The sequence below is a fragment of the Haliotis asinina genome, chromosome 12 (genome assembly GCF_037392515.1).
Source record: "Haliotis asinina isolate JCU_RB_2024 chromosome 12, JCU_Hal_asi_v2, whole genome shotgun sequence".
Taxonomy (NCBI): domain Eukaryota; kingdom Metazoa; phylum Mollusca; class Gastropoda; order Lepetellida; family Haliotidae; genus Haliotis; species Haliotis asinina.
Window position 1 is genome coordinate 7382938 of NC_090291.1, and position 22535 is coordinate 7405472.

Consider the following 22535-nt stretch of genomic DNA (forward strand, 5'->3'; position numbering starts at 1 on the left):
AGATGACGTAATCATTAGGACATAGCTGATTGTATTGTTTTCGCTGTTAATACATGATGCAAAGGGTTTAAACTAAATACTGCATGGTCACACATGTGTCATCTCCCAGTATATTGTATACAGTACCAGCTCGACTATTTGGAGAAAATGTTATGAAAGATAAAAACGGGGGTGTCCAAATCCAAATCTCTGGCCGTTGATTATGACGAGAATTCATTCGATACCAAATCTCTGGCCGTTGATTATGACGAGAATTCATTCGATACCAAATCTCTGGCCGTTGATTATGACGAGAATTCATTCGATACCAAATCTCTGGCCGTTGATTATGACGAGAATTCATTCGATACCATGATGAACATATTTTTTATATGATTTTATTTGAGGACATATCACCACCCAAGCGGTGCCAAAAACATATCGTTTTCATTTGCTGCTGTTATTTTACAAATGTTCTAAGCCAGTGTGTTGTCATGACTAATATCTCGTGAACCACATTACTCACATATGTAAAACTTTGGAAATAAAATGGAAAGTGTACAAACAATGAACATCGAGAATGCAGTCAGGCTCACCACGTTTTGACAGCCCCTCGTAAACCTGCGGTGTTTTACATGCACGTTATCAATTGTTCTGAAAGTCGCCGGCCTGTTGTCACGTGATACTTATGTCCAAGCAGATATATTTTCATCATAAAACTTGATATACAGATCAGTCATATGGTGAACTGTAAGCCATACTCCATTTCCGATTTGGAGCAAAACAAGAAAGGTGTGACCTCTTCTTTGTATTGAGTTGAACGTAATCACTGACTTGCAAACTGAAAACACTCTGAAGTTGCAGATAGCATAGCAGTATTCGCACCGCTGATGAAACAAGACAAAGCCAGCAAGGATCATGCTGAGGGCATTGACACTGAACTCTATTTGTGCGGCAAAGAATTGTGACTGAATTGATACAAACCAGTGTACACATAAACCTTTACTTGTGGTGATATTTCACTAGGTGGCATTGTTAACCTCATGTCATCGCTTCTTTGTTTGACACAATCAGTCACTGGATATCAAACATATCAAACAACAATGGCAAACAGATGACAATTAGGCTATGGATATTACATCACGTGACATGTGTCATTGTTTGTTGCGGCAATTACGTAAACAGCAACACGTTGCTCTGATTCAAATCATAAAATCAGCATCCCATTCCAGGAGTTATGCAGTCAGTGTATTTCTGTGCGTCTTCCACCTGGAACTACCTCTATCACAGAGACTGTGCAGGTAAACAGTTTTAAACACCCACACATTTCAAAAGCGCGTGATTTATTTGCATGGTGATTATCAGTTTACTTTTGTAGTTTACATAATTCCAATATGGTTTGCTGTTAAATATCACTTTGTAAGGCAACATTGAAACACAGAGCCTTAACACTAACTGTTGCTATTCATCATAACTTGGCATGTAGTTGCCAGCGGTGAGGTGACTGGCATATGTGGGTGTGGCGTGAACGAGTAGATTGAATCTTTATCTCTAATTCTATCACTGCACATGAAGACAACAGAATCTGGTTAGATGATGTCAGAGTTGCCAGTGCCACGGACACGTGGCATTCATATTTGAGGTGGTGAGGTGTTTGAGAGTTCTATATGCCATGTCAGCACAGCTGTGGGAAATAGGGCACGTTATCAGAATGTCTGCCATGCTTTCGAAGGGATTTTGTACATCTGGCAATACGTTTATACTGCAATCTGTAGCAATCTCAGATTTTATAACCTACTCAGGTATCTTAGGAAGGTTGTGGAGATGACAGGGAGTCAGTTTTCTTTATTTAGCGGAATTTTGTTGGCTTTCTGTTGGACAGTGGTGGTAGTTGCGGATGGATGGTAGGATGCCGTTCTCATGGGTAGCTGCGAGGTTTCAGAAGGTTACACGTCAGTCTAAGGGTTACGTCAGTCACGCACATACATCAAACGCTGCTTTTTTGTTCGTCAGTGGCCGATGGTTTGGTGGAGACTCTGTGTAATGGTGACAACAACAACCCTGAAACAATCAAATGTGCAGTATAATAAATGCAGCAATGTACGCATATCATAAACACAGATATTCACATATAATTCACACTTATGCTGATACGTTAAGCAACAGTTGTTTCAACAGGCAGTAACTGTATGTCTTTCATTTCATACATTACATATACACAATATATCAACTTACCAGGTGTGTGGTGTGGTCCAGGTGTGTGGTGTGGTCCGAGGTACACCTCGGGACGCTGGCGTATCATCTGTTAAAAACACGGATAACATGTACAGGCATGCTAATGACGACCATACGCCAAAGCAACATAAGTAATGATACATTAATCAAACACACAGATGTGGCTATAGCTGAGCAAGATATAAAACAATGTAAAATATGATCTCATTCTTTCACGATTACGAATACATAATTATGTTCACCCATTCATCACACGCTTACATGATTAGACTTGCCTTTTATATCCCAGATCCGAGGGGAATTAATTAAGTACTATTAACCATGCTAGGAATATTACATTAAAATATATATAAAATATTTATTTGGCTATTTCCACCGGTGAGATCACCAAATTCACAATACTATGCATCTGAGACTAACACGCATTGATACAACTACCAGTTATTATCCACATACTCTATGAACAATAAATAAGTAGATAAAATATTCCATTTACCTCAGAATGCGATCCAAAGATCTGTCAGCAAAATCCACATGAAATGTCATCCATTTGACGACTGATTGTGGAGCAACCACAAACCTTGTGACATGTAAATGTATACAGCTTAGCTGACTACCCAAGCTCGCTGGGTTGAGGTTATTATGTGGTGCGGTGAACATGCAGTAAGCATGCTCAGTGAAAAGGCTGTAAGTGAAAGGGAATTAAAAGCAGGCTATGCAATATGACACAGTAAGATGACTAAAACAGTGCAGTGACATCTGAATTATTTATTTACATGAATTCTAAACAATTTACAAACTGCTACACAAAATCTGTTACTGCCACATACACACAAAAGAATGAAACATTTCGGTGAATTAAGGGGTAGGATTCCGAAAGGGTTATTGTTCAGTTGGCATTATGTTAACGTCACAGTCTTTAGTTCAGAAATATGTGTCGAAACAAAGATGCCTGTTTGTAGATTTCCGGGTGCCAAACCAAGGCTGTAATTGCGCCGGGGGTTGCCAGTAATGTTCTCTGGTACCCGTACATTAAACTGTACCAGATGGGCAAGAGTCACTGTTTTTATTACCATTTCCAGTATTTCAGGCATGGAACATTTAAGTCCGGTCTGCAACTGCTGATAATCCGTTGATGGCTTCTACAAGAGATGTGACAAAAGTTGATTAGAAACACGACGAAACAGAGGAACTGTTTCGGAAGCATCCAAAATACATACAAAAGTAGATCCAATAGACACGTTGTTTAATGTGATGGACGAATCAGAGTGTGAATCACAGAGGCTAAAGAGATTTGGTGAACGTCTGCAGGAATCTGCCCACAAAAAGATGCGGATGATGAATCAGCAGAACCTAGGTCCTCATATAGTGGAGCTGTCCCCTGTATCCATGGTGTTCAGTAATGACAGAAGAGTCCTCTGGTTCATGGTGATCTTTAGTGTACTAGTTCTGGCTCAACCAAGTGTACCGATTGAAGACAGAGGACATTCTTATCGCACTTGCCTGTGATAGCGATAGTATAGGTTACATTTGCAATGTCTAATCCTATTATCCACTTATATAATTAGATTCATAAACATGCAGAAACAGATAATGTATGCATTCAGCTAGAAAGCTTGACAATGAAGGATTATTGACTGGCACACACTGCAGAAAAAGAAAACATGATGATGAATTTACTAATTTACATTATTATTCATATTCATTGGTCGGATCGATGCATTTGTAGGTCGGTAGGCTGGCTAGTTCCCACGGAGTAGAATTCTGAAAACATTGCAGTGAGCTTGGGGGGGCATTACCTCCAACTCGAACAAAGGCCATTCTATGTTTTTAAAGGCACAACGTGGATAAGAAAAGCTGAAGTGGAGAAGAAATGAAATAGGTCTAAACTGATACTTGACATTTCACGACATAATTTACTAGTATTTGGTGTTACCACTATTAATCACAAGATAAATAACATATCACATGAAATGTCAAATATTGCACAATATTACCAGTTACAAAAGAATTGTATGTACTGTACGCCACTGATTGAGTGAACACATAAATCAATATCATATCTGAGTGAGCTAAAATTTAAATCATATTTCATAACATAAGTCATATTTGGGATTTCACTTTCTAAATGGCATCGTGTAATCATATTTCATAACATAGTTCAGAATTTCACAGAACCCAGTGACAACATCGACACAACATCAAGGAGACAATACTGCAACAACAAATTTCTTCTTCCCGGGAATACCCCAGTTGCTAAAAGGTTAGTAACGCAGGTAATTTGAGTCTCACGGAAAACAACACTAATCGAGAACATGTTGTTTGGATTTCTTTTAAACTTCTGAGTGGTCAGTCTTCCGGGTCAGTAACCAATGGACAGGAATGGATTGCAATATCCAACACATATCAACACTGTAAAACGTGGACCTAGGACAACCACAACATTGTATGACACTGCAATTTTTAAAACCAGTACATCCGGAACTTAGCATAACGCTGCTATGCCCCAGCCTAGGACAACCACAACGCACTATAACACTGCTTTGTCCCAGCCTAGGACAAACCACAACGCACTATAACACTGCTATGTTCCAGCCTAGGACACCGAACACGGTAACATTGTCACGTTTCAAACCTAGACTCACAAGACACCATATAGGAAGGCAATGTAAGGACCTACTACCACCGCAACACAGTACAGCAGTGCGATCTTAGAGCATAGGTACCTACAATACTGGATAATACAACGATGTTAGAGTCTTGTACCTACACAACACAGGATAATACAACAATGTGAGAGCATAGTGCCTACACAACACAGGAAAATACAACGTTAGAGCCAGGTACCTACATGACACAGGATAATACAACAATGTTAGAGCCTAGTGCCGACACAACATAGGAAAATACAACGTTAGAGCCAGGTACCTACACAACACAGGATAATACAACGTTAGAGCCTAGTGCTGACACAACATAGGATAGCTCAATTAACCTCTTACAATCCTATTGTGGAATGATTTTCTTGCAATATTTAAAAAAAAATATCCTCATAGAAATATCAGTTGTTGAATCACATATCTAACTCAAGGTCAGTCACAATACCTTTTGCCTTTGAGTGTAGTGCAACAGTCCTGATATTTCATATCAATGTCAAGTCAGGTTTTCAGATAGCAAACATGAATAAGCTGGTTCATGTTTATTCAACAGGCAGTGGACTGAGGTCATGCAAGGCAATGGATTATTCCGCAATGTATGACACTACACAAGCAGCCCTTTCTTTTCGTCAATATTGCCGAGTGTTGTGAGTGGTTTAAAGCGAATCTGAATATCAACATGCATCATGTGTCAAAATATTTCGCACAGACAAGAGCATGGGTCCCAATACCCACAAACAGGATTCGGTCGGCGGAATGTTGCCTGAAGGCGTACATTGGTCTGTCCAGTGGCGCACTTAACAGAACATACAGTACTGATGTGTCGTCAGTACCCCAGCAGGCGAGGGTGGTGGTGTGTGGCGGAGGGATAGTGGGGTCCTCGGTCGTGTATCACCTGGCGGAGCGTGGTGTGACGGACGTGGTGTTGCTGGAACAGGGAAGGTAGGTGACACAGTCCATCACTGAAGTATTGCTACTGTGTATGCTACTGTCACTGTGTCTGCATTGAGTGCATGCTTCTGTGACTGCGTGTCTGTTGTGTCTACAATGGTCATGTCTGTGTCTTAGTTGTGTGTCTGTGTCTCAGATGTCTGTCTGTCTGTCTCTGTTGTATGTTTGTGTCTCAGTTGTAAGTCTGTGTGTCAGCTGTTTCTGCGTCTCAGATGTGTGTCTGTGTCTCAGTTGTGTATCTTTGTGTCAGATGTCTGTCTCTGTGGTAGCTCTGTGTCTCAGCTATGTTTCAATGTCTCAGATGTGTGTCTGAGTCTTAGTTGCATGTCTTGGTCTCAGTTGTGTGTGTCTCAGCTATGTTTCCGTGTCTCAGCTGTGTATCTGTGTCCCACCTGTATCTGTGCGTCTTTTCTGTGTCTGTGTCTCCGTTCTGTGTATGCGACTCAGTTCTGTGTCTCAGCTGTCTGTCTGTCTGTGTTGTTGCTGTTGTTGTTGAGAGAAATGTAACCTCGAGAGCAGGTATTTCAATGTGTGAATTATGATGGAAACAGTCACATGACCACTCCTCTGTCAACAGACTCACATGTGGAACAACATGGCACTCGGCGGGTCTGATCGGCTGTGTTCGGTCCAGTCTGACAGAAATGAAGATGATGAACTACAGCAGGTCTCTGTACAGAAGGCTGGAGGAAGATGGACACGGTCTGGGTGAGTGGGCAACAAGATGTGTGTGAGTGGGCAACAAGGTGTGTATGAGTGGTCAACAAGGTGCCTGTGAGTGGTCAACAAGCTATGTGTGAGTGGTAAACAAAGTGTGGGTGATTGGTCAACATTGTGTAGCTGAGTGGTCAACAAGGTTTGCTTCTGGAGTACAGTACAGATGAGTAGAACAGAGAGATCAATTATTGGATTTTTAAAAAGGGAATTTGAATGAAAAGTAAAGTGCAGTTCATAGCGAGACACTGATTACATGAAAGCAGTTATTGGTTACTGGGCAGGGGATTTGACATCTCAGTGCAAACTGCTTGTGTCTTGTACAGGGTGGAAACAGTGTGGCAGTGTCGCCCTGGCTCGGACCAAAGACCGAATGACAGACCTGAGACGGAAACAAGCCATCAGCAGGTTAGACATGTCGGACGGCGCCTGACCAAGATCCCGTAGCGTAACTGACAACTGAACCTGTGAATCTGTGCTTTGTTTTTGTTGGACACTTCTAGATTGGATGCATGAGTGAAAATACTATGTTCGATGCTATTTATTTCTGTGATATGTACCATGTGTTCCTCTGTTTTTGGATATGCCTTTGAATGTATTTATGACAGGGACCCCCAGTGGGGCAACATTCGCTAATCCTTTCGCTGGTATCTGGTACCCTCAGCGTTTAATAATCATTCATAGACACATAAATACTATGCCGTCAGAATCCACTCAATACTGTGCTTTTACGTTTGTTGAAAAGAGACTTATTTTGATTATGAAATATGGTCAGTGTGTTTTGGTATCTGAAAGACTGCATGGTATAGACTCTTCAGGAAGAGTTCTGAGATTATTAGGTGTCCATACACAGAGGTATTATGCTGGAGGAGAGCCAAACAGATCATAAATGTCACTAGGAGACTCATTTTCTTCCACTACAGATACGGTGGTGTGGAATCCCATGTAGTGAGTCCGTCAGAGATCGCTGAAATCATCCCTCTTGTACGCCATGATGACTTAGTGGTGAGATCTACGTTGTATTTAATCTGTTCGAGATGATGGGTGTTCAGCTCAATGTATACCATAATGTGATAGTGTTGATCAAGTTTTTTGTAGTAATAATGCTCCTTTGTCTGAAGCACCACACTGGTTTTGTAAGTAACTAGTGGAACATCACGTGATCCACATGATTTAGAATGCTGTCATCTAATCTCTGGCTCACTGTGCAGGGAGGCTTGTGGATTCCAGAAGATGGTGTCACAACCGCCCCAGATGTTGCCATGGTGTTGAGTAGACTGGCAAAACAGAAAGGTTGGTGTTTAAAGAAAGGTTGGTGTTTGTTTCTATTTACGTCTGTTTATTTTTTGTTTGTTGCAGAGTCTACAAAACGGGTGTTGCTGTCGGCTTCAGGGTAAAGGTGGTGTTAGTCTTGAACATGTCATGTGTCCTCAGATTTGTCTCTGAATATTATATTTATTGTAATTTTGAACTATTTCATTGCCACGTCCCATCTCTTTAGGTCATTCAGATTTTATGAAATTATTGTGTTTTGCTACTTTTATTTTGTTACTTTCCAGACATGACGTAATGAGAGCTTGAGTAGTCTGTATAGCTCTACGACATTAAAGAACCAAGGTCATCTTTCTGGGGTTTTTTGTTTGTTTTGTTTTGGTTTGGGGTTTTTTTTTTGTTTCACAATAACAGTAGCAACACTCCACCTATGCACTGGCAACTGATATGTAATCGCAGGGAAAGTAAGATGAGTATGATATTATGGAACATCCACTGTCATTAGAGTGCAAATACAACACAGTAACTAAGTCTGGGGCTGCTGCTTAAGATGATGAGACTCTCCAAAGAGTCATGCCATCCTAAATTGTCCGACAAAAGAAAATACGGCAAAAGTTACCATTTCTCAAACTTTAGTTTTGTAGGTACATTATACACTGAAAAAAGTTGTCCCAGTGTGGCAGTGTGATATCTGCAGTGAAATTCACGTGCATGTCGTGAATAGAACGTCGAAGTGAACCTATTTGGGGTCCTTGTCAGACTCAAGGGAATGGAATTTAGTGTGCGGACAGGTTCCTAATGCAGTTTGGAAAAGATCACCGCAGATATTCCACGACCACCAGCACTGGAACGAGGTCCATAGGAGTGCCCCAGATGGTGTTGACATACGCTAACGTTGCATGAACCTTCAGCTGCTACAACGTTACAGGCAGATGGGCCAGATCGGGAAGTGGGAGACCTCGAGTAACAACACCAGCTGAAGCCCGGCATTTGAGGACGTTACGCATGAGAAACCGCTTCCTGACGTTAACTGCATAAATAGCGAATTCCCTTGATTACCGTGTTGGCTAGGCGTCTTCGGGCAACAGCTATCAGAGCCTACAGACCATTCAAAAGACCGGTGTTGACCCCTGAACACAGACGCCACAGACTGCGTTGGGCCCGAATTGTTCACAGTTGGCAGCGACGAGAGGAACAGCGAGAACGTTCTATAGGGCCCAGCACGTTCTCCAAACATGCGGAATGCACTAGACAGACACGTGCGAAAACGACCTAACCCACATCATATAAGTCAGCAACTTGTACAAACACTCCAAGACGAATGGCGTCTCACACCACGATAGCAGGGGACTGTGTGCCTGTATTGATGCAAGGAGTGGACATACAGCATACTAAAGTGATGATAGTGACAAGATATTGTGTGTAACTGAGTACCTTCACATCCTGTATATGTTTGAAAACTGGTTTTCAGGACTGCCTGAAATTTTCACGTGTCTGACACCGCGTGTTTCTGTAGCATGTGATTTTCAGGTCAGGTTCAGTAAAGATGTTGATAACACCACAGTATTGTTTGTGTGTCTAGGTACTCTGGGTCAGTGATGAACTCTTGAAAACCATGTATGCTTTCTTTTGTGGGTCTCTTTTTAAAGGGCAGCAGGAGTGAACAAATTATATTTCTGAGCTTCAGTAGCCTCATCTTGCGTGTTCCAGGAGTGAAGGTGATGGAAGGTGTGCAGCTTCAAAAAATTCTCACCAAATATGACCGAGTCTATGCGGTGGAAACTTCCCTTGGTACAATCAACTGTGAATACTTCGTGAACTGTGGAGGGCAGGTAGGTAGTATCTGATGAACACCTGTCATGGCAGATGTTTCAGGACAGCGAGGCTGGAGGAGGAGTCTGTTTATACAGTGTTGGCTTTTCCATTCCACACACTTGGTTTAGATTTCCATGCGGTTGGAACACCCTGACTCTTTCATCACATATGTCAGGTTACAGCACACCCTACCTGCTGAACGCTTTGATGTTCCTGGCTCAATTTTTAGTGAACAAAAAAGCCCTGAACTCACTGACTCCTGGACCTCAGAGTTCAGTCTTCCAAGATATGACTTCTTGCTCTATGTGCCTGCCGTGTATGTTTGACCAGGTACTGATTCAGATATTGAGAATACATGAGGACCTTTCCGACTTGCAACTGACAGCATTAACAGGTGCTGTGGATATCCAGTGAAGATGCTGAAGCTGATTCCTCTGTAGGTTATTATGTTGACTATTTTCCTTTGCAGTGGGCTCATGAGATTGGCAAGAAATCAACCCCGGAAGTGAAGGTACCCCTCCACTCTTGCGAACACTTCTACATTGTTACCAAGCCTATTGAAGGTGTTCGCAACAATATGCCAGGTAGGTGTAACCAGACACTTTGTTACAGTACGTTACATATCTTACTAGTAAGGTCAACAAGCCTATTAAAGGTGTCCGCAACAATATGCCAGGTAGGTATAACCAGACACTTTGTTACAGTATGTTACATATCTTACTAGTAATGTCAACAATCCTATTGAAGGTGTACGTATAACTGATTCTGATTGAGAGTACGAATGTGTGTTTCCTGTTTCAGTTATTCGAGACTTTGACGGCTACACCACTTTCAGGGAATGGAATGGCGGCGTTATGGTAGGAGGATTTGAGCCTGTGGCCAAGCCAGTGTTCACAGATGGTATTCCAGACAAGTTTGAGTTCCAAGCGCTGCCAGAAGATTGGGACCACTTCCGTGAGTAGTTCTCACGTATAGGACTCCACACAACAATCCGAAACATGTTTGTAGAACTATACAATAGGACTGTACAATACTCTCCAATATCCACTGGTCGGTTATGTTCTCGTAATTATGATGATGATCGGTTTTGGTACATTTGCCATATTATGATAATAATGAAGTGTACTGGAGCAGTTACAGAGTTATCATGCACAGAGACTGTACCTCGTGCGTGACTTTTTATATGCAACAGCAGTGTACGTTCCTGTCCACAGCAACAATCTTCCTATGTGAATGAACAGTTTCTCGTACGTGATGTTCCAGTAAATAGCAACGGCGATTTTGCATAGTACATAGACTTTGTATCTGTAACATCATTTGTCTATACATTGCAAAAGTGACTCTGCTTATTACAAGTAATTTTCGCTTATTACAGCAGTGATTCTGCATATTAAGACATTGACTCTGTATATTAAGGTATGGATTCTACATATTAAGACAGTAATTCCGTACAATAAGACAGGAATTCTGCGTATTACAATAGTGATTCTGCATATTACAATAGTGATTCTGTATATTAAAATAAGGATCATTCATAATCAACAGTTTCTTGTATTTTACAACAATCAGGAATAATCTACAGTCCTCTATTTTCCCTGTAACGATGTACTTGTGCATTACAACAATGATTCTGTGCATTAGAACAATGATTCCGTGTATTTCAACAGCGAACCTGTGTTGTTTGTAGAGGTTTTAATGGATGAGGTCCTCCTTCGAATGCCTTGCATTGAGACAGCGGAGGTTAGGCAGCTCTTCAACGGTCCGGAGTGTTTCACACCCGACTCCAACTGGATCCTTGGGGAATCGCCTGAGGTAATTATAATGTCTCGAGGCTGTGGACGTGCGGTTCTGGACACGCCGTGGGGTTTTACGCCAGCTTTTGGAAACAGGCAGTGTCGACTGGTGTTGAATTCACCGGTGTGTTGACTGCAATACTGACAGGTATGGTGACGATGTTGTTATTTGGGCGGAGTGTTGCCTGATGGGCTGATTGGCTTGTTGACTAAAATGTTGACTGGCCTGTGAACATTAACTGATGGCATGGCCAGCAGTGTGGCAACTGATTTGACCGGCGTGTTTACGAAAGTGTTGATTGTCTGGATTCACTGGCTTCTTGACCAACCTATGTTGACTGTCGTATTGCAGGTGGCCAACTGCTTTGTGGCGGCAGGAATGAACTCCCGGGGAATTGTTGGAGCTGGCGCTGTTGGCAAGTACCTGACTGAGTGGATCTTGGATGGAGAGCCAAGCATTGACCTGTGGGCACACGATATCCGACGCTTTGCTGGTCTCCATAACAACAGGCGCTTCCTGCGAGATCGAGTCAGGGAGGTCCTAGGTAATCCAACTTGTCACATCATGTGGCACAGACACTGTCAACAATGAACAAGTGACAAGTGTATATTAGTAAAATTACTTATTTCTGCATCGTACCCATCTGCACCTTCAAATATTTCCTACCCAGCTTATGGTTAAGGGAAAATGATATCCTTTCACTTCAAGAACCATTGCAACATGTGTGCTTGTGAACCAAAAGACTTTGTAAACTGAACTTTGAAATTATAGCTTATCTGTACATTTTCAGGATGTGAAAAAAATGAACCAATGTCTGCTCTTAGGGCTTCAAGGTCAGATATCAGTATTTAAAATATTTAAGGTTCTGTTTGATGGTGGAAATGTAGTCGTCTCATCCTCCTTGCAGAGTGTGACGAAAGGAGACATGTGAAAGATTTTCCAAAAATCGTTGTTGGCTAAAATAGATCACAAAGAAAAGATTTAACTTCTACCTTCCAGTATCCATATTCCACAAAGTTTTACACTGCTTTTCATACGGAACAATCTACTCTGTGTAGGGCCTATGACAGAACTGTGGCAGAATTTACGGGGAAAAATAACTTGCTGAAATGTATGTGCATATATGCTTCAGTGTGATGATTTCTATCGCACGTCAAAGTGCTGGTCAGTTTCCTGTGTGTGGAGTGATACAATGACTAAATAGAGTCAGAAATTATGGAATACTGTAGGGGACATTCTCGCGATCTCGCATTCTCGCGTTCTCGACCTTTGGAAGCAAGCCTAAAAAGCCAAAAGTGCGAGAATGCGAGATCGCGAGAATGTCCCTTACAGTATTCCATAAGAAATCCCAAGCAAATCGTATTCTTTTATTGTTTAATGCCGCCCTTTGATATCCCACTTTGATATCCCACTTTGATATCCCACTTGTATTACGGCGGTCTGTGAATAATCGAGTCTGAACCCAACATTCTGATGCTTGAGAAACATTTGACATTTGAGAAACATGACTGTCTCCAATCACTGTAGGATCGTTTCCTAGTTCTTCGACTGCCGTAAGTCTATGCCCGGGGTCAGTTCCCCACATGGGTACAATGTGTGAAGCCCAGGTCTGGCGTTCCCCGACGTGGTGTTGCTGGAATATTGCTAAAAGTGGCGTAAAACTAAATTCACTCACTCACTCGTAAGGTTGATGGTGAGATTGAACAAAATAACCTTGGTACATCGACTGTCGTAAGTCTGTCTTAAGATATGGAGGAGTGAGGGAGCGAGTGAGTGAATGAATTAATAGTTACCTGCGATATTGCAGCCATATTGTGACGAGAACAGTTTCATTTATATCAATATTAAAATCATAAACTGAGAACGTAAAAAAACTGTCATCAAAGGACGGTAACAACACTAGACTATCACAGATATGAACATAAAACTAGCATATAAAACTGAAACATTTTAACAAAAGAAGACACTACAATATAAAATACGGGCCACGTATATAGATCACAACCAGCTCGAGGTAGATCACCATACTAGGAACCATGGGGACTTACAGTACACCGTCCCTTCAGCCATTGGTGATAGAACACGAATCTAAACAGAAAGCACATGTATTCTACGATTGAAAAAAAGTTTAGTTTAAATGTGTTGGGACTTGCGTCCCCTCGCAGGGGGACAATAATTAAACAATACTTCAGCCCCCTTTCAGGGTACAGTTACTAATCTAAACTACCGATATTAAAAGAGTATCATTTACAAATAATTTAACAAATATAATTCTTTTAAGAGTGCAACAATTAAATGAGAACTAAAGTTACTAAAAAGACCTTCATATAGCTCGTGATTTAAAATACCTATCCCTTGTGATGGAGTATGCACCACAGTCAAGCAAGACAATCTAACCGTGATTCTGTCATCACAATAGATGCAGAACTGAGGATTCTCACCTTTCAATAGGTGGTTATGAGTATATTTTGTGTAGCCAATACGACATCGTCACACGATGACCTCTCCAAATCTGGAATGGCAACCCCAGTGAGTATAACCAATATAATGTTTTATTGCATGTCAGTTATTTATACCTACCTGGGTGTCCCACTTCTGGATCAGATCAAGGATATAAGATCGAATTGAAGCGTTATAATCTATGTATGGACCAAGAAGTGGTGCCACAGATTTGCTGAGTACTGTCTTAGCAGCATGGTCGGCCATTGTATTCCCAGAAATGCCTACGTGGCAAGGTAAGCAACAAAAGACGATGTCGCATTGGCCAGTAGCAAGATCATTATACAATTCAATAATTTCTGTTAAAAGTGGCTGTTTACACGATGAGTTGAAGGGATAGGGTATGGAAGACAACCATAGAGTTAAGACTGTACAATGGTATGCTTGGGCTCTATGATGCAATCACAGTAATAGGACTTCACAAGAGCCAAGTACGGGATGCCACTGTAGGTGAAATGTCATCCCATGTATATTTCTCGCACTGTCAGATTATATAACACTATATTAGCAAGTTATAAATACAATCAGTCTAAGCTGAATGTTCAATCAGGGATGATGCACAGTCGTGACACAGAAGCCAGAAGGATCCTTCATGATGCTTGTAAACTTGTTCATACACCAGAATCAAGTTGATGGGGGTTTTCGTGACTGCTTCTATTGTTATTAACATGACTGTTACAAGCTTTTGTCCGTTCCTGTATGTACTGGTATATAACTGGAAGTAGGTTGCCATCACTTGAAAGCGAGAAACTGAACAAGAGAGAATGTTCTAATGATCTTTGCAAGACAGATTTAAGTGACCATGGTTACTCAGGTTTCAGAATACTAAATGGGCATCATTAATACTATATATGTGATGACAATGATAAACTACAAACCTTGTATTTTAGTCCTTACCGTTAAAATGCGTTTATACTGCTTCACTGAGCAACTGATAATTAAGCAAAGTTAAGACAGGTAACTCGTTATCAAGGTAACTCTAGATTTAGTTTTATTAAAACAGACCTAAAAAAGGTGGCCATGAGAAAGACTGATGCCGCTTTTGGATAAGTATAATGTTGTGTCCATTTCCGACTTTCACGTTGACGTTGTATGTTCGCAGGTGCCCAGTTCACCCTCAGCTACCCCCTACAATCCGAGCTTAAGACAGGCCGACGACTGCGGACATCCCCCCTCCACACGAGACTGGATTTGGCGGGGGGACACTTCCGGGAAACAATGGCCTACGAGAGACCTGTGTGGTTTTCCAGACTGGGACAAGGTAATGACGACCACAACACTACGGAATGTTAAAAACTATTTCTTACCCTGTTATGTCAAACTTTTTAACGTTATGAGCACAGTGGTACAACCTGACCATACATTCGAAAGATTAAGATTATTCTCAAATTTGCACTGATGGATGGGCTAGAAAATACAATCCATTTAAACTCCCAGTGTGCTTCATCAGCCATGTAGGGATCTTCTCATTGCTGTTTCTTTCCACTCTTCAACCTAAACTAGCAGTAGATAAGCAAAAACGATTCATATTACCCCCAAGAAAAATATGCATCATTATATAGGTAAGTTATTTAATGACGTACGGTTGAATACCCTAGAGAAATTATATTGAGCTTGAGAATATGTGTGTGGCAGATGAGGACACTGACTCCGACACCATCAGTCACAAAGGGACGTTTGGGAAGCCGACATGGTTTGACAGCGTCCAGGATGAGTACTGGGCGTGCAAGGAGGGGGTCTGTCTCATCGACATGTCTTCATTCGCCAAGTTTGTCATCAAGGTAGCTCATTACATGCGCTTGCCTTACTTCTCAGAGTGGAATACAGAAACCAAAAGAGGGCAGATATTTCCCTGTCTTCTCATATGGAACAACAGGGTGATAGATTTTCTGACTTATGCTGCTTATAGAACGTTCTCTTTATCGTAAAAGTTATCTAAGGCAGTTACTGTCAGGAACTAGTCTGTTTTATGTACAGGATTAGATGAAGCACAAAACGCTCTTGTCTGGATTGGATGGATGAAGCATTGGGATGCAGTTAAGGAGATGTAAGTGTCTGTGGAGTTACACCTTCACATGGTTAGGGAATGACGTTATGGTCTGAGGGACTAGTATGGTACACTGCAGGTATGCTACTTTACAGCTTTGCAGATTTAGACTATTTTGGGGGTTATACATCGCCCTGCACTGTTGACTTGTGTCCAGTCTGCAGGTAGAGAGGCAGTAGACTTCTTGCAGTATCTGTGCTCCAACGACATCGACCAGGACATCGGCAACATCGTCCACACCGGGATGCAGAATGAGAGAGGAGGCTTCGAGAACGACTGCAGTATTGTACGGATGGAGGAAAATAGGTTAGAGGAGGATAGTGTTCATGTCAGTGGTGGTGGTTTACGACAAAGAATGTTTCTGTGTTAGTGGATTTCAAATTGTTACAGAAATCAAATCTGTTATACATTGGACACTAACGGACAAAAAGTAACTGTGCATAGCGTAAAATTGCATTAAATTCAAGTTACATACGATACATACAGATATAATCTTTATTAAACTTGTAGCAAAGCACTTTGCATGAAATAGCTTGATACTTTGTGCACAATAAACTTGCTCAATTTCTGCTTTTTGACACCTGTAGTTCACACACCTGGCACTGAAAAGGGAAGAACAGTTATTCTCTGGCCCCTGGATGTTATAGAATACGTATTAATTTCAATCAAAAGTGAAAGTCAGCGTCTTTTCGTCGTGACTATGCTGTAGATATTAATAGCCCTACACGAAGCGGCCAGAGGAGCAGCAATACGTCAGAAGTTTCCTGCAGCGTCACCGACAGGCACATTTTGCCCGGTACAGACAGCGTCTACGGTACAGACAGCGTCTACGGTACAGGAGACAGGATTAGGGTAGTGTTTTGTTTTTCACGAGTAGAGATATTTGTACAGCTCAGATGTTGGGACAAGAGTATACAGACGGCGACGTGATTTGGTAGGCGAACGCGTTCAGTATTCAACGTCGACGGTTTGACGGCGAAGGCGTTATATTATGGGCACTATCACATCTCACGATCGGAAACAACCTGTCATTGTCAATGGCTATATGACAGGTCTGTAATACATGGATGAGACCACGGGACCTCATGTGCAACCGTTCATTCAAGGACTGAAACGTACGATTATGCTCGTCCACATGTCGCTCGTGTTGTCACAGATTTACTGAGACAGCAAAACACTCAGGTACTCCACTAGCTAGCTGTTTTCCAGACCTGTCCACTGTCGAGCATGTTTGGGAAGAAATGGAGCGCCGGCTACGTCAAGCACAGAATCAGACATTGACGTTAGCTGAATTGGAACGAGCGTTGGTTCAGGCACGGGACAACGTTCCCCACCCTTTCTTCTATCGCTTAGTGGCGTCTATGCGTCGTCGTTGTCAACGTCATTGGTGGGCACGACCATGAACTTCTGAATTGACGTTTCGTACCACATCTTTTAAGGGCGTCTCAAGATGCCTAGAGTTAAGTCACACAGATGTCAATGTTGTTGTTTTTTTCTGCCAACAATTAAACAGTGATTACGGAAAGCACAAAAAATCATGTTAAATCAGTTTACATTAAAATGATATCACATCAAATAATGCACAGTTACTTTTAGTATACATACACAAGATGACCTGAGCCTTTTAAAGGCAATATTATATCCGTCACTGTGCACTGTCTACCTAAGTTACCGCCTTACGTCCTTCGCTCTTGTCAGTTTTTTCATGATCTGCCCAAGCACCCAACAGACCCGAGCGTTGGCGTGGTTACGTCAACATCTGCCTCCAGATGGCTCTGTGCAGCTGGAGGATGTGACGTCAATGTACTCCGGGATCAACATGATCGGCCCACATGCCCAGCGTCTCCTGGCCGATGTGTCTGACACGCCCACGGACAAAAACGAGTTCAAGGCGATGACAAGTAAAGTAGGTGTCATCTAAACATTTCTAAGTAGATCAAAGCGAAGTTATAAGTGTTGGCTGGTTATTATTTAATATCGCCTATAGCTATAAACCAGCCATATGCCTAATGTATGTAAATAATCAAACATTGATCAGATAATCCAGTGACTGACATGATCATTATTGTATGTAATTGACATTTGATGACATGTATGTAATAACTATTTACTTTGTATGTAACATTTACTTTCTAACACTTGTTGTTGGAGGGATCACAATTCACAGATTGATCCATTGCCAAATACGACTTATGATACGATATATCCACAGCCATAGTGGAAAAGTAATATTTTCATAACAAGGTTTGCAATACGTGTATCTTGGCCTTGAACATGACTTGATGTAGCTCTTATGTGTGTAGTGCATCATCAGCTTGTGTGTACTGCATGATCAGTTTGTGTGTACTGCATCGTCCGCTGTTGTTGGCAGGTTATCGACGTGGGCTACGCTAGCGGCATCATCGCCATGAGACTGACGCATTCTGGTGAGGATGGATTTATCCTCTACATCCCCTCTGATGTAAGTTTGCATCTCTTGTTTTCTTAGTTTTAATTTCAATGGCCATCACGCCCCAGAATATCAATCTGATAACATCAAGTAGCCCGAGTTTCATTTTGTCGGAAATATGCATTTTTCTGTTTAAATTCAGTTTTATTAATTATGCAGCTCTTGTAGAAATCATTGCCGTTCCGGGGCGTGAACTATTCCTTTCGTAATGGTGTAAATTTGTTTCAGATATAAATAAAGAAACGTGTTGCTTTAATAAGAGCTGTAGTAATCGTCTGGAAAGTTTTGTTCCCGAAAACCATCCTGAGACTCTTACCCTATTTGCGGTCGTTATCCTACTTCTGAAACTGTTGTCCAGTACGCCATCCACACCTACGACACTCTGATGCACTCTGGGGTTGATTACGGAGTGAGGAATGCTGGGTACTACGCCATGCGACATCTACGTATGGAGAAATTCTTTGCGTACTGGGGCCTGGACTTGAATGCCCAGACAACCCCCATGGAGTGTGGCCGGGAGTTCCGTGTAAAACTGGAGGTGAGCTACAGCGCCAACATGTAGAGTTGATTTTGTAATAGGTTTGCGTATGGTGCTGTAAGTCATGGAAGCCGAGCAGAGGTGTTCGGGGCTGTCACCAATACGCTTGCGAAGAATATGTCTTATTTGTAGGTAACTCGTTTATGTAGTTGAAACTTTCAGTAAACATCTAAGGTAAAGGTGCAAACAATTCTATTCTGGACACCTTCTCCTTAGCTGTGTACACGTTTTGTTGGAATCGACCATATGTGTGACTGATTCTGACACAGGCTAGTGGCAGGTGCTCTGATTCACTGTCAGAAGAGAAGTGTATTGATGAAGACGGCATCAGCTCATTGAGCTATTCCCGCTGGGTCACTTTGTGTTGTTCTCATATGATTCTTGTTTCCCCTTGGACATCTATCACTACAGCCAGTTTTCTTACTTTGATTATTGGTATTTGGACGTGTACACAGAGTATGATCTACAATAGATGGCACACCTGTTGCAGAACCATTTGTTTTCCCAAAAGCAAGCTTGTCCACACAGGTGACACCACGTTCAATAGACTGTTGAATCAGCAGGTGTGCCCTTTACCTGTAGAACTAGGGATTCAAGGAACCCAAATATCTACTTTTAATGGAATTATGAGGCTGATTACGTGAATGACAGAATCGGTATATAACTTCATTTAATGGGCGCATGTCTCAGCGCCATGTTTATCTCTGGACTGGGTAATGTTACATAGTGGCTATTTCTGTCAACAGAAAGGTGATTTCATTGGCCGAGAGGCCCTCAAGGAACAGAAGGAGAATGGCATCAAGAAGAAGTTTGTACAGTTCCTGCTGGAAGACTTTGATGTGAACCGTGACCTGTGGCCGTGGGGTGGCGAGCCCGTGTACCGCAATGGGGTATTCGCGGGGGTCACTACCACCTGTGGATACGGCTTCACATTAGACAGGATGGTGTGTCTTGGATACGTCAGCGACTTTGACGACGACGGCAATGCCAAACTGAAGAAGAACATGAATACATTCGTGATGGACAAAGACGCACACTATCAGATTGACATTGGTGGGAAGCGGTACTCTGCTAAGGCTGGTATCTACACCCCCAAGTTGGCCATGTCCACGGTAGAACCTTCCTTTATTCCAGTGCCAGTGTGATCTGTTCTTACCTCAGAATTGATTCTTGTCAACAGAAGTTCCAGATCTTCTACAAGGTGAAGACTGCCACTGAGAGACTGTTGTGTGCCAGATAAGCAGAAACATGATCTCATTGATTCATTCCCTGTGTTTCTCTTCGTTTATTTCTCCGTATGAATTCTTACATGACAATGTCGTATGTGTGGCAGGATAGATTGTGCACATGTAAGTGTTGAGAATCGTATCAGTCTGCTCAATACTTCTACAAATAATTACATACATCGGAGGTACATTATATACAGACTATGTTTCTATCCTTAAGCAACAACACAAACTTCATTAATGCATGATGAATTAGTGGTGAGAGAGTGAATGTATTATTTTCCAGACAAATATATTTTCCCCTGACTACATGTAAAATAACTGTCGTGACATGGCCTGAGGAAAATGGAATGGCTTTACTCCTTTGAATAATGCCTCTGTTCAGAATGTCAGTTTGGGGGTGAAACCTAAAGATTTGTTTTTACCTGTTATTCATATTCAGACTGAATGCAGTATGTGCAAATTCTAGTCAATCATTCCGAGCTTATCTAAGTACTGGGCTACACCAGTGCTGGCTGCAGAGTACACAAATTGTAAATGTGCGTCAACGTCTGTACTTTGGATACATGGGGACTACAAGGCATAAGTACTTTACTGTGGTAGGATGCAAGATGGGAAATGTGAAAAGCAGAAAATAATAACCTCTTTGTTCTCATTTAAAGTTTGCCGGTGCAACGTACACGTAATAAAACATACAAAAGTACGGAGAGATATGTCGTCACATAAAGGATGTATTCAAAGAAGAGCCCATAGGTGCCATTCTTCATAATAAAATGCAATAGAAATTCTAAAGCATTCTGATTAAAAGTGAATTAAGTGAAACTCTTGGCATAACCACAAAACAGAACAAAACACCTGTGATGCCATTAATGGGCGCAGCTTTATTACTTGATATTACAGAGGCGGAAATCGAGAGAAGCTTTTGAACGCCGACCCTTAAGGTAATGGCAGTTCAGGTCTCTTATGACAAATTTTCCTGCACATATCATTAGAGAATCAATCAGCAATGATTGTGGCACCCAAGGGGTACTGCGCCAAGTGATGCCATCAATCAATTATAGGAATCAAGCAGCAATGATTGTGACAAGGGGTACTGCACCTAGTGAAGCACAAATCATGTAGCTCTAGTAATTGTGACAACCAAGGGTACTGCTCTTAGTGATGCCACAAACCAATCATATCCTTAGCCTACTCACAGTTCATTTCACCTCTGCGGGTTTGGTCACACCTAGATGTCGCTGTAGGACGGCGTCCGGATTTGGAAAGCAGACCCGCAGGGTCAAAAGCACAGCAATATTTCCCCCAACACTTTACGAGCTCGCCTCGAAATCCGCCACTGAACTGGGTATACGAGGGTTGGCTGAAAAGTTCTAAGCCTCACTGTGAAAAAAAGTTACAAAGTCCACGTTTGTAATTTATTTTTCTACATAGTCCGCTTCCAAGTTCACACACTTTTGCCAGCGATGCTGCAAGGCCCGAATCCCGGTCAGGAAGAAATCTTCTTCAGCTACCCTAAAAAAATCAGTCACAGCGGAAATGACATCATCATTACTTGCAAAATGGCGACCGGCGAGTTCCTTTTTCATTTTGGGGAACAGGTGGAAGTCAGAAGGAGCCAAATCAGGTGAATAAGGAGGATGGTCAATGAGTTCAAAGCCACAATCGCGGATTGTTGACATGGCCACCACCGATTTGTGAACAGGCGCATTGTCTTGGTGGAAGAGGACACCTTTAGCAATCATCCTTCGTCGTTTGGCTTTGATTGCTTCTCGCAACTGGTTCAGTAGATCAGCATAGTATCTGCCGTTGATAGTTTGACCTTTTTCAAGATAATCAATGAGCAGAATACCCCTGGAATCCCAAAAGACTCATGCCATCACCTTTCCAGCTGAAGGAACAGACTTGGCTTTCTTCGGAGCTGGTGAATCAGGATGCTTCCACTGTTTTGACTGTAGTTTTGTTTCTGGTTGAAAGTGATGTATCCAAGTCTCATCCATGGTTACAAATCGTGCCACAAAATCATCGGGATCTGCTTCAAAACGACGCAAATTGTCAAAGAACGTCTGGAACCTGACACGTTTGTGTTCTGCTGTCAAGAACTTTGGCACCCATCTTGCAAAAGCTTTAGTCATTCCTAATTCGTTGGTGATAATATGCTCAACCCTCTCATTAGAGATGCCCACTACACTAGCAATATGTCGAGTAGTCAATCGTCGATCATCCATCAACATATCGAGATGTTTTCTGGAGTGGTTGCTGTTGAAGGCCCTCCTGAGCGTGGGTCATCATCAAGGCTTTGTTTGCCACGCTTAAATTCTGCAGCCCACTTCTTTACTGTGGAAAATGAAGGAGCATCATC

General features: G+C 42.0%; 1 protein-coding gene across 1 annotated transcript; it reads left to right on the plus strand.

Moving 5' to 3' along the window:
- Positions 1–1190: 1190 nt before the first annotated feature.
- On the plus strand, positions 1191–20215 carry LOC137257732 (pyruvate dehydrogenase phosphatase regulatory subunit, mitochondrial-like). Its single transcript, XM_067795144.1, has 18 exons — positions 1191–1280; positions 5425–5813; positions 6400–6530; positions 6863–6944; positions 7460–7541; positions 7748–7829; positions 9519–9640; positions 10093–10207; positions 10425–10577; positions 11311–11435; positions 11769–11961; positions 15019–15177; positions 15552–15697; positions 16121–16269; positions 17662–17869; positions 18335–18424; positions 18771–18950; positions 19697–20215. The coding sequence occupies exons 2-18, from the start codon at positions 5470–5472 to the stop codon at positions 20093–20095; spliced, it is 2760 nt and encodes a 919-aa protein (XP_067651245.1). The 5' UTR covers positions 1191–1280; positions 5425–5469; the 3' UTR covers positions 20096–20215.
- The last annotated feature ends 2320 nt before the right edge of the window (positions 20216–22535 follow it).

What these genes read in the sequence shown, in the direction of transcription:
- LOC137257732 (XM_067795144.1), top strand. Translation starts at nt 5,470, where the DNA reads ATGACACTACACAAGCAGCCCTTTCTTTTCGTCAATATTGCCGAGTGT. An exon ending in GTTTTCCAGACTGGGACAAG is followed by an intron (nt 15,178 to 15,551) that starts GTAATGACGACC and finishes TGTGTGTGGCAG; the next exon opens with ATGAGGACACTGACTCCGAC. An exon ending in AGTTCCGTGTAAAACTGGAG is followed by an intron (nt 18,951 to 19,696) that starts GTGAGCTACAGC and finishes TTCTGTCAACAG; the next exon opens with AAAGGTGATTTCATTGGCCG.